The sequence below is a fragment of the Pteronotus mesoamericanus genome, unplaced genomic scaffold, assembly GCF_021234165.1.
Source record: "Pteronotus mesoamericanus isolate MK-2021 breed Mesoamerican mustached bat unplaced genomic scaffold, CSHL_Meso_final scaffold_582, whole genome shotgun sequence".
Lineage (NCBI taxonomy): Eukaryota > Metazoa > Chordata > Mammalia > Chiroptera > Mormoopidae > Pteronotus > Pteronotus mesoamericanus.
In genome coordinates, this window is record NW_026555323.1 from 5,350,431 (window position 1) to 5,362,778 (window position 12,348).

A 12,348-nucleotide genomic window follows, 5' to 3' on the forward strand; every position below is an offset into this window, starting at 1 on the left:
CGCCCCGCTCCCCTGGCCCCATTAGTTCTGTTCGAACTGGTAGGCTCTGTGGGCACGAGGCTGGCGAGGGAAGGAGGCGGAGAGCGGTTCCTCTCCTCAGCCGCCCTCGCACGGTGTTGGAGTCTGTTACCGCGCAAGACGTGACACAAACTCAGGTCAGACAACAGAGGTTAATCTTCGCATGTCCTCGTTCAGTGTTCCTAGTCACCGTTGTGGAAAAGCGTCCCCTTCTCTTTTCCCTGGCCTTTGTTTTGGTTGTGACACACATATACCTATTTTTTTAATTCTTGGGTACAACAGCAGTTTGAACTGCAGACACTAGGCATTTGGATTATTAATTTTTTTTTTTGGAAGTGGATATTTAATCCTTCCACCCTACGAAAAACAGCTGGCTGAGTCCAAGGGCGCAGTGGAGAGTGGTCCAGCGGTCCCTTTTGTGACCTTCCACCACCGCCCTCCCGGCCGACCTACCTGTCCTTAGAACCAGAAACTCCCCAGGGACCTTCTTGGCACAGGCAAGGAGCGGGGCGCAGGGGCGGCACCCTCGGGTGTTGGCGCACCCACCGCTGGGCTGGCCGGGACAGCGCCCCAGGCACAGTGGCTCCAGAGCCCGCGCTCACCCCTGGGGACCAGGGCCCTGGTGCTGGCCACCTCCCCTTGGCCAGGAATCCAAGTCCTCAGGGTCTGGGGGTCTTTTGTTTCATTTTTTAGTACTTCCCACCAGGGTGATGACAGCATAGAGTTGCTTCTGGGAAGGGAACGTCTCAATGACAAGAACTAAGCTCCAATATGATGATTGCTAGTTGTGACCAGAGTAAACACAGAAAAGAGTGCGTAGCGCTGTGTCTGCTTGTCAGCAGTTTTAGTCCCAGTGTTTTCTCTAGCCTCTGTCCCATAGTTTTTCCCTTTAAAAAACTGAGACAAAGATAAAAATTAATTCAGAAGGTATAATAGGAGTTTTAATTTATTTTCTGATTCCGGTTTCAGTCGCTGTAGAGAAGCCCCCTTGTGAATTTAAATATTGACAAAAGGGTTTTTTATGTGTGTCTTTGTAAGATGGGACAGTTTTTGGGTTTGTTTTTTCCAAGCATTTATCTACCTCACTCTTATTTTTTATATGTGTATATACAAAAAAGAGTACATCTCGCATTTCTCAGCACCTGACAATATGCTGTTGATACTGGTAACCTCATCTGCCCACAGGCCGCACACCGGTGACACAGGGCCAGGCCAGGCTGTATTCCGGGGTCGAAGCCACCCTTTCTCACCTCTCTGCTCGTTTCCAACAGCTTGCCTTTTCCTGAGATGTCTTATTTGCCGTTGCTTTTTTCTTCTTCTTCTTCTAACTCGGTTCCCTAAGAGGTTGTGAGGTGTCAGGATTTTCCCCCTCCTGGCCCGGCGCCCCCACACTTGGCTGGGAGGCGAGGGGAGCAGCAGAGCGGGCTGTCTTTGAAGCCAAGAGCTTCATGCAGACAGGATGACAGATTCTGTCACTGGAAGAGCAGTGGTTTCCCGAGTTTGGGGAGCAGACAGCCCCTGCTAGCATCCCACCTGTAAAGGCGCCATGTGCGCACCGCCCCCCCCCCCGTGCAGTCCTGGGCATGGCCTGTGCCTGGCGGGGACACGCTGTCCCTGTGCTGCCTGCACTCAGCGCTGCAGCGGCCTCTGCGCTCTGACAGCCCCACCCGCCAGGCTCCCGCCCTGGCACAGAGGCGGCTGACCTCCCAGCCGGTCGCTCCTGGAGCGCACGAAAGCAGGGCAGAGGAGTTCCCTTCCCCGCTCTAGGCTGTTCTCTCCATCCGCCTGCATGGCCGCCTCCCTCCCAGGGGAAAACAAAGATGTTCCAAACCTTCGGGTTGGGGGGACAGCGGTCAGCGGCACACCTCCTTCCGGGGCGTCTCACCTCCCGCCAGGCCGTGCCTCTGTCCCTCTGTCCTGCTGCTCACAGGGGTGGACAGTACATCCCCCGATCCCGACAGCTGGCGATTTGATCTGGGCAACGTGGTTGGGCTTTCCAAAGCGTGCGCAGCTCCCTGAAAGTTCTGGTACTGCAGCTAAGCTCAGGGGCATCTCCCCTCCTGCAAGAGCACTCTCCTCTCCTCTCCTCTCCTCTCCTCTCCTCTCCCAAGTTCCCTGGGACTTTACGGTCATTGAGAAATACTGCTTGATCAGGGTTCTCTTCTTCCACGCTGTAGGTGACCCCTTGGAATAGTGGCCTCTTTTCTCTTTTGCACATACCTTCCGGTTTCCACAACTGGATTTCTACAGATCATTCAGCTGGTTTATAAGGGTTTCATTTCAACTGTCTTGAGTTGTTGGTGTCCTTTTGTTCTTGTTTGATGTAGGTGGTTTTTCTTTAAGTAGAAAGCGAACACTAACAGTGTAGCGCCCATCGTAACAAATGCTTCAGAAACAAATAAAAGCGCAAAGTTTGCTTGCGTGATGGGGCAGTCATTCTACTGGACCAAACCACCCACCTGGACTCCACTGAGGTGTCATCTGTCCACAGTTCTAGCCTGATTTTGTGCTGATTTCCCCGCCGCTTCTGGATTTTTCTCTTTTGTATGCTTAATCAAGCTGAGTTGTGGCATTTCCCATGCAACCTCCTTCTGACAGCAGCTCACACTGCTTGAAGCGACATGAACCACTGAGGCACATCATTGCGTGGATGTGAGCATTAACACATCATCACACCCAGCCCTTCCCTGAGGCAGCAGGCGCTGGTGTGTTCTGGAGACGTTGTTGAACTTCAGCTGGGTGAGACCCAGACCACCCAGGTCTCCTTTATGGGATGGCGTGACATTTGACACGCAGTCGGAATGAACTTCCTCCTTGGAAGAGAGAAGACGGGGTTCACGGCCAACACTGGCCTCTCCTTCCAGCCTGTTCCTTGTGACTCGGAACGACATTTCAGTGGTAGGAGAAGTGTCTTGGTAAAATAGAAAAGTGGTTATTGTGGAACTACCCGACGGCAACATGCTTGGCATGGACTGTTGTGTTTTGGTTGGGATGACAGAGTCACGAGCCAAGCATGGCGCCGACCCCTAGGCCAGTCGGTCCCACCGAAGCCGCCGCCTCGGCAGCCCACCTCTGCCGGCAGGTGGCTGTACACGACGCTGGCCGCTCCAGGGGCAAGGCCACACTAGCTCCATGGTGGAGGCGGCTAGGATGCTCGGTCCAAGGTCCTCAGCTGTCACTGATGGGTCCTCCCGGGGTGGCCAGACGAGTGTCTGAGGCAACTCCTTTCCAGAACATGGGCCCCTTGCAGTTGACAGTACTCCTCCATGCCCTGCCCTCCAGTTTTAGCAGACCCAGTAATGCATTTAAGGTTTGGGGTTTGTTCTCTTGTTAATGTTACTCTTGTGTTTGTTGTCTGTCTTTTCATTTCTTGGGCTCAGCAGCGTTGGGAGATACGGACCAGAGATCCACTCTTTAAGAACCAGTGATGCAAGTCAGACTTTCTTACTCTGACATAGTTGGTACAAATGAGAACTTCAAGAAAGGATGTTGTTTAGATTGAACCTCTCTGTTGCCAGAGATGCTGAAGATACAGACCTTGGACAGGCCAGAGGGTTTCATTTTTGGCCTCCGGCTCAGATGACTAGTTGGTCATTTAGAAAACAAAAAAAGCAGATGAACCGTCCTTGACAGTGGAATGATCGGGCAGTAGGAACCATTCTGACAGGGGTTCTGACGTGATGGGAAGAGAAGAATTGCGAACAGAAGGGGGTGGGGCTTGGAAGCAGTGGGGGCCAGGTTTTGAACTCGATGGTTTCTTGAAGGTATCAGACCACATCAAGGCTCAAGAGTCATCCACGGGCATTCGTTTTCAACAAATAACCCTAACATTCTACATTGGAAACTGTTCTTGTGGAATTAGGACAAATTGTTCGAGGACACAAACTACAGCGCACTCGTCAGTGGTCAATTCTGGGGCATGGCTTTAGGGTTTTGTTTTATTTTGTGTGTGCAAGAACAGGATCACTCATCTGTATGGCCACGTTTGTGTGTGTCCACATCTTTCTGGTCAACATTGTTTTAATTAGTCACACATTAGCATTTTCAATAGGGCTCTTAAGTCCAGTAGATTACGGGTAGTCAGTTGACGAAGATCTGGTTTACAAGAACTAATTAAACGTTTCATTGCATTTTTGTAAGAACATAGAATAATTTTATAAAATGTTTGTAGTTTGTAATCGCCGAAAATAATTTAAAGACACATTTTTTCTCTGCGTGTGCAAATGTGTGTTTGTGATCCATTTTTTTTTTTTTAGGACACCTGTTTACTAGCTAGCTTTACAATATGCCAAAAAAAAAGGATTTTTCCCTGACCCAAGCCGTGGCTCACCCTCTTTTACCCCTACGCTTTGTGCCCTAGTGTATAACAAAGGAATGACGACGATTTAAGAAGTAGTTCTGTATCTTCAGTATCTTGGTCTTCCAGAACCCTCTGGTTGGGAAGGGGGTCATCTTATACTGGTCGTTTCCCTTTGGAGCATAGCCAGTTTCACAGACTGAGAGAACCTCATTGGCCAAGGAAAGAGCAGAGGTGTTGCAGCCCAAAGGTGCCTCCTCTTGGGCACCTGGTGTGGATGGCGTGGCTGCTGCACTGCTGTGCAAAGCCGAGACGGAAAGGCTGACGGCCTAGCTGATGGTGTTCGCAGTGATCACCGCATTCAGGCTCGTCACAGACGGCGGTGATGCTGGCGCGCGCAGACTGCTTGCTTACATGCCTCGTATCATAATCAGTGCTTTGTTATAACAAGGAAGAGAGCCTATTTGTTTTTAAGGCGACACAGAGGATACTTTTTTCTAATGCAGAACAAAGTTCTTTTTAATAAAAACCACACACACAGAAATGTTTTTTTTTTTTTAAAAGTTTGACTCCATTTCCTCTAGCTCCCAATGGATTATGGGCCATGTCTACATGACTCCACAAAATCCCCATCATTGGCAGTGTGGGTGTTTTGCACAACATGGGAGAAAGTTCCAGAAACAATTTGTTTTCTGTTTTCAACTTTGCATTTGGATGTTTGGTGTTGCGTAGACACATCCACAGGTGGAACAGATGCTTGGCAAAAACACCTGTTGCTTTCTAAGCCAGTGAGGTTGAGGTGAGAGGTTTGCCAGAGTTTGTCTACCTCTGGGACAAAATTTAAAAAAACAAAAACAAAAGTCAAACCAGAAGGCGCGATGGAATGGATGCATCGCAAATAATGCATTTTCTCAGTTTTCTTGTTTAAAAAAAAGTTTTTTAAAAAAATTTTAAAAATACGGTAATTAAGGCCAATTTGTTACATAAGATGACTTTCTGTGTATAAATTATTCCTAAAAAAAAAAAAAATTTCCTCTGTTTATATAAAAAAAATCAGTAGATGAAAAAAAATTCAAAATGTTTTTGTATATTCTGTTGTAAGAATTTATTCCTGTTATTGCGATATACTCTGGATTCTTTACATTATGAAAAAAAGAAACTTTGTCTATTTTGAATGGCTGAAGCTAAGGCAACTTTAGTTTCTCTTACTCTGCTTTTTTCTAGTAGTTAAAGTACTACATGGTTTAAGTTAAATAAAAGAATTCTGTATGCATTTTTGGCCTCTGATTTTGTTTCCTCCTCCCCCTGGAAGACTTACCATGCTTCTGAGGCAGGGAAGCTGAGCTACGTGTGGCATGTGTGTTCACACATGTCACTTGGAGGTGTTCTGCGTGAAGGCTTTGCTTTATTTCTGACAGCTGAACCCTTTCAGCATGCAAATTGCTGGTGAAGACAGGAAGCTATTTTGTTTCTCACTCCATTAAATCAGCTAGAAAAAAAATCTGAATACCTAAAATACAGAAATCTGTACTTCAGTTTTTAAAAAAAGTTTTTTAACTTATTTGAGAGAAACATTGATTTGTCATTCCACTTATCTATGCTCTCACTGGTTGATTCTTGGATGTGCCCTGACCAGGGATTGAACCTGCAACCTTGACATATCGGGACCAGGGATTGAACCTGCAACCTTGGCATATCGGGACAACGCTCCAACCAACTGAGCTACCTGGCCAGAGCTGTACTTCAGTTATGATTGATTTGTAGACCTTTCCTACACGGGCCAAGGCAGGTTTGATTTGGAGGACTTTGGGGCAAAGGATGTGACCTCCACATTTCCACATCATTGTTCAGTGCAGCTGCTCAGAGGGGCGCGGGAGGACCGAGTAAGCACGCACAGGATGTGGCTTGCTGGAGGGGTTCGGAAACATTAGTTCCTTGAGAGCTGATGACCTCAGCCTGCCCCGAGGACTCTCTGATCCAGGCAACATTATCTTTGCCAGGGACAATGGTCATGTTAGGAAATGCGGATGCGTGTTTAAGGAAAACAAGCTGTTAATGTTCTAGAATCAGACCAAAGATGCTGAAACCCATCAAAATGACAAACAGATCATTCACTAAACTCTGATCATGGGAAATTATGTGGCAGTAACAAACTCAGGCCACTGGATAAGGGGCCCAATAGCAATGTGGAGACATCAGTAAATCAAAGGCCACGCCTAAGACCTGGTGATTCTCACAAGTATTTGGACCTAAAACAAAAGGCCTTTCTAAAAGGGGGGACTTGTGAGCTCGGTGTTGACCCTTGGGTTTTGCTCACCATTGTCGTGAAGTGCCAGGCCTTCAGGGGGCTGTTAGAAGATGACCAATGATGAACGGCAGGCGGTTTCCAAGGCTCCGGTGACGCATGGGCTGCTGGTGGGTGGACACAGGCATCTAGCGTGCCTCTCCCGTGTTCCCAGGCGGGCAAATGCTGTGTGCTGCACCTTCCTCAGGAGCAGCGACTTCTGAGGACGAAGGGCATCGGTCTTCAGAAGTGTTAGCGCCTCTCCCCACCGTGCCACTTCTTAAGGCCCCAGCCCAGTAGGGCCATGTCTGTTTATCCTCCCAGGTCGGACCCAGAGCCCATACCCGGGAAGGTGCTTGTTTTTACAGCGGCCACTCCTCCCTGACGGACTTGCACATCTGTCCCCTCATTGGATCTCTAACCACTGCGCAGTGGAGGGACTTCTATTAGTTTTACAGATGAGCAAAGAGGCACGGGTGCCCGGGACCCCTGGCTATTAAAGGGCCAATCCCAGGCTCCGCCTTCTGAGCTGTGGTTTTCACACTGGCTTAGAACTGCCACGCAGTCCTAGCTAAACAGGCCCCTGTTTGTATTAACAGGGGATGGCAGGCCACTGGGGTTCTCCCTAAAGAATCTCAGAGGCCACAGAGAGGAAGTGACACGTTCCTGAAGAGAGAGCTCTGGGCCTTCCAATCGGATGGTGCTGAAAATTTTGTGACACATGTTTGGTTTAGTGCCAAACAATCTGAAACAGGAGCCGGGCCCAGTGACCCCCGTGTGCCACTGTCCTGAGACAGAGCTAGAATGAGGTGTGGGGGAGTGGGGGAGTCAGGGGCTCTGGGCAGCATGTTTGCCAGCAAACCCTAAGGGGTCTGCACACCAACACCCACGCTGCAGGCCCCAGGCACGCGGGCCAGGCCACGCCATGCCACGCCACCCCCTCTTGCCGGCTTTGATATGCTACACCGAGACTTTCATCTATGTCACATGATCCTGTTTCATTTGCAAAGGGGGCCTTGTAAAGCCTATTCCAAATGCGCAAGGATGCTAGAGGGCTCACAGTAAAACAAGCCGGGCCTGCCAACTTCCTTTGTTGTTAAGCTGCAGGTACTTTTCCTCATAACGAAGGAGTCTAAGCACTAAGTGATAGTTTTTAAAATATAATTACGTGAAAGATGATAGTTGTGAGCGCACCAAGATATCGAGAAATTTCGCAGAGCTTAGCCACCTTCGACCCTTTCCGACATGTTGCTAATGGGGTTCTGCGTGGGAAAACTGGCTCCCAGAAAACACTGGACAAATAAAACCTTACCACGAGCCAGCGCAGTGTCATGAAAGCAAACTGAAAGATGAAAAGGGGACAGGAGGCAAACCTAGCTATTAACCTTTGTTTTCAGACCAGGCGTCACCTGTAGAAATATAAAGTGGTGTGGCTGCCCAGGGAAACAGTATGGCAGGTCCTCCAAAAGTTACGCCTAGAATTCCCTCGGTTCAGCAATTCCACTTCTAGGTATATACCCGAAGGACGTAAACTCAGGGGCTCTGAGAAGTGCACACCAGTGTGCACAGTAGTAGTCGTCACGCTCCCCAAAAGGCGGAAGCAACCCAATGACCATCGGAAAAATAAACGGATAAGCAAAAATGTGGTCTATTCGTACAAGGAGGTACTATTCAGCCTTTAAAAGGGAAGAAATTCTGATGTGTCTTACAACATAAAGGAACCTTGAGGACAAGCTGAGTGGAGCAGACCAGTCACAAAGGGACAAAGACTGTGAATCTATTTACATGAGGCCCCTAGAAACAGAAGGCAGAGTGATGGCGACTGGGGTGGGGGGGGGCGGTTGGAGATGCTGTTCAATGGGCACAGCCTTTCGGTTTGGGAGGATGAGAAAGTTCTAGAGATGGTGGTTGCTCAGTGAAAGTGCATTATGCCACTGAGCACGAAAAAAATGGTTAAAAGGGGAAATTTTTTGTTACATGTACTTTACCGCAATTAAAGACAAAGCTGGAAAAGGAAAAGGAAAAACAAACACTTGAGACTCAGTGGCCCAGAAGCTGCCCACAGCACCTGGATGCAGGAGCTTGGAAGCCAGGAACGGGGCACCGAGGGGCGGCCACCCCGGTACGTCCCCATGGCCAGCTGGTCATGGGTCAGCCCGCCACCTGGGGCTCCGCAGCACAGGTCTGCGGACCCAGCAACCCGGGCAGGATCACACAGGCCCGCTGCCTCATCTTTTAAGAAGGAAAAAAAGTGTATGAGGATATCATTTTATTGTCATGAAAACCACAACTGAAGCTAGTTAATCCCGTATAACATGCCTGCCTTTCAGAGTGTCCTCCTGCCTTCTGACAATAAAATGATGCTGTGATTTCACTGGGCTAATTCCCTTTTTTCCCCTCTGTGTAAACTGTTTTACAAGCAATTTTTTTCAAACCCCAGTTGAACGCTTCACAACACAGGACTGAAACGTTTGATTTGCTCTAAAGGAGCAGTTCTCCAGTTGCTTCTCGGGGGCTGGAACCACTGAGGCAGACGTTTCTGTGACCCGGGCTTAGAGCTGGGGCTTCCTCGCCCTCCTCCAGCATCTCCTGGATGATGGCTCGCAGCGCTTTTCCCAGCAGGCTGGCGGGGAGCCGCGGCGATAATGGAGGGACGTGGATGAGTGCCGCGCACCCATTTCCATGATGCAGAGACAGGTAGTAGGTGTAATCGCAGACGTACCTGCAACCGCAGGAGATGCCAGATCACTCCTTGGACCAGCCGCTGACCACAGCGGAAGGTCAGCGGAAGTGGCGATGCAGCATTCCCCACACATGGGGGAGGAATGCCATCCGGGGAGACGAAGGGTTTGTCCCTGCGCCTCGGAAAGAACATGTTCCTGGGAACAAGCTGGGGAGACACTGGCTCTTGGCCTCATGGTCTCAGAACCAGCAGGTGGCCGAACTGGGGAAGGACCAGATTTTCACTGAACACATTTAACCCGTGAACTCCTCTCATTTGCCTCTACATTCCTTTTTTTGGTTGCGGGAAGGAGAAACTGCCTACTGGGAGTCAGAGTGCGGAGAAACAAAGGTAAATGAACCTCTATCTGGGGTACATCAGAATCCTTCAATCTCCACTTCGGCGGCAATACATAAAAATAAAGCATCCACAAAATGTTAGTGACTCTCAAAATAACGCTTTCATATCTTTTCTCTACCGACGCACCAAGGCGCATTAGGGGGAGGGGACCCCAGGCTGGGCTGCTGGGGCTGCCCTAGGGTGACGCCACGTGACCAAGCACCCCCCTGGTAGGCACAGGGGGCGGCATTTTAGCGGGGAACAGGGACACTCCGCAAGAAAAATGGGTGGAGGACACTGCAGCCATCCTCTCCTACCTGCATCATGATGCGACAGAACGTACCTGCCCGCATCTCGGGAAAATGCCACCTCCACGCCCTCCACCGCCACACGCCTGCTGACCGCCTTCATGCTGACCCGAGACTCCAGCACTTCCGGGCCACCCGGAAGGCACGTGCCCTGCTCCGGCCGGAAGCCCCGGACGTCGGCCTCGCGATACCCGCGGTTCTTGCCGCACTGTTCGAGAACCACGGCCTTGGCGGCGGAGTCCAAGCCCACGTGCACGGCAAGCTGTGTGAACAGGTGACAGCAGAGCGTTGAGGGAAACTGAGGCTGGTTTGTCACCAGGTATCACGGGAGGGCTGGGCAGAGGGCGAGTGCAAGGCGGCAAAACCTCTCAAACCCCAACTGCGCATGCTTTCTAGATCCTTCTGCCGCCTGCCCGCCCTTCCCCTAATTAATATGCTAGATTGGAAAAGAGCTAGAGGGAAGACCAGGGCATTGCATTTAAATGCTTTCATATTTCAAAGTATTCTTAAGTAAGGTAGAATATTCCTTTTTTCCCCACTGCGGGGTGGGGGGCCAGCGGGTATCCGAGTCCACAGGGGACTCCGCGTTGCCGCGGAATCGTTTCTCTTTGACGAACCGCTAACGCAGCAAGCTAGTAACAGCGTTAACACAATAGCATCAGAATTTTTTGAGCTTATTATTTTTCCTCTGGAAAAAAATAGCTCAGTGTTTTATCAAAACATTTGGGGCATTGGCTGAATGGTTTGGAGGTATATGTTTTGTTAATCTCGTCATCTGGTCGCCTTTTTTTGTTTGTTTGTTTTTTGGATACTTATACCAGTTTTTTTTATAGTAACTGTTCAGGTAGAATCAGCTGGGTGCAATGAAGGGGGGCCCTCCCCGGGTGGGCTGCTCTCTCACCTCCCCCGGGTCCACCTTCCAACCGCTCTCCCAGGTCCTAGAAGTCCTGGCTCACCTTCCCTGCATAAGCATGGCTGAGAGCTAACCCCAGGGCCTCTGTTAGCTGGTACTTATCTTTTGATTCCTGGCTGGGAAAAAAGCTTCATTTTCTTTTCCTCCTCTCTCTCCAGCATCTTCTTCCAAAGTCTACCCAGTATGTCAGCCTAAACGTTTAGAAACAGGCCCAGAACCTTATAAAATCTGCTGGGCCCATAGTGGTGGGATGCCGGGGTGGGGTGCACTTCAGCCATCAGCCCTAGAACTAGGGGCCAGGGGTTCGCAGGCTCTGGGGCTCCATCCCATCCTCAGCTCGCCCGGCCCTGCTTCTGCCCCGCCCCCCCGAGACTGGCTCTCCAGCCATTTTTTACTTGTGGTTGAAGATCTTCCCAGATTCTCATGACTCTCTGCTTCACCTCCCTGTAATCCACCGGCAGCTGAAAAGTCCGCAGCTCCATCTCCACGTCACTCCCGAGGCCCAGCGTGGAGAGTTCCTGTAGAAAGAGGCAGGCACACTCACTCTGCTAGATGGAGGGAGCATCCCTGAATAGCGAACATGTGGGGCTTTCCGTCCCACTCCCGGGGCGTCCTCTGGGCCCCAACCGTGCCCTCGAGGTGCTCCCACAGTGGCGAGGGGCCCCCACAGTGGCGAGGGGCCGGCGGGACACCCAGGGTTCCTGCCCCTCGAGGCCCCCAGAAGCTGCCCCGGTGTCGCGTGGGTGCTCCAGAGGCACATCTGACCCAGCCTGCAGGTTAGGACATAGTTCACAGACGGGGCAGTTCTAAGGGATGCATGGGGTGAGCTAGATGAAGGAGCTGGGGAAGGCAATGCCAGGAAGAGGCCACCGCAGAGGCATGGGGCGGGGCCTGGGGGCGGGGCCTGGGGGCGGGGCCTGGGGGCGGGGCCTGAGGCCTTGAGGCCAGGACTGGGCATTTGGCCTGCCTGGACTCCCGTCTCAGCATTAGCAGCCGGGGGCGCCCCCGGGTATGTTGACAGGCCAGCCGCCACCACCACTTGTGGCAGGGAGCACCGGCACTGGGGGAGGGATGGGGACAGAAACTGCAAAAGTCTGCGGAAGTCAGACTGAGCGCTTAGCTAAAGGTTGGATTTTCTCCTCAGGGAAGCAGGGAGCCGTCAAAGGGCGTGCAGAAGGTGCGGAGGAGGCAGAGCAGCATCCCGAGAGGGTGGCGGTGCTGGGGGTATCGTGGGGATGATTTTGGACCTGCCGAGTCCAAGGGGGTCGGTCCCTTGGTTCTGTGCGTCTGGAGCTCAGAGAGGCTTCTGGGAGATGCAGGCAGGCAGGCAGCCAAAGCCGTGGGTTTAGGGAAGATCTGGAGGGAGCCCACCCGAGGTCAGGCAGCACCCTCTTTAAAGGGCAAAAGGAAGGGCAGGCAGGTTGGAAGGAAGAAGAGCAGGACAGCGAGATCTTAGCCTGCGCATTT

At 51.1% G+C, this 12,348-nt stretch overlaps 1 protein-coding gene across 1 annotated transcript; it reads right to left on the minus strand.

Annotated features, from left to right (window-relative positions):
- Positions 1–8,903: 8,903 nt before the first annotated feature.
- Positions 8,904–11,394, minus strand: PGPEP1L (pyroglutamyl-peptidase I like). The gene is made up of 3 exons (XM_054561891.1): positions 11,277–11,394; positions 10,004–10,230; positions 8,904–9,321 (listed from the first exon to the last, which is right to left on the minus strand). Exons 1-3 carry the CDS (start codon positions 11,361–11,363, stop codon positions 9,081–9,083), a joined length of 555 nt encoding a protein of 184 aa, XP_054417866.1. The 5' UTR covers positions 11,364–11,394; the 3' UTR covers positions 8,904–9,080.
- Between the last annotated feature and the right edge of the window lie 954 nt (positions 11,395–12,348).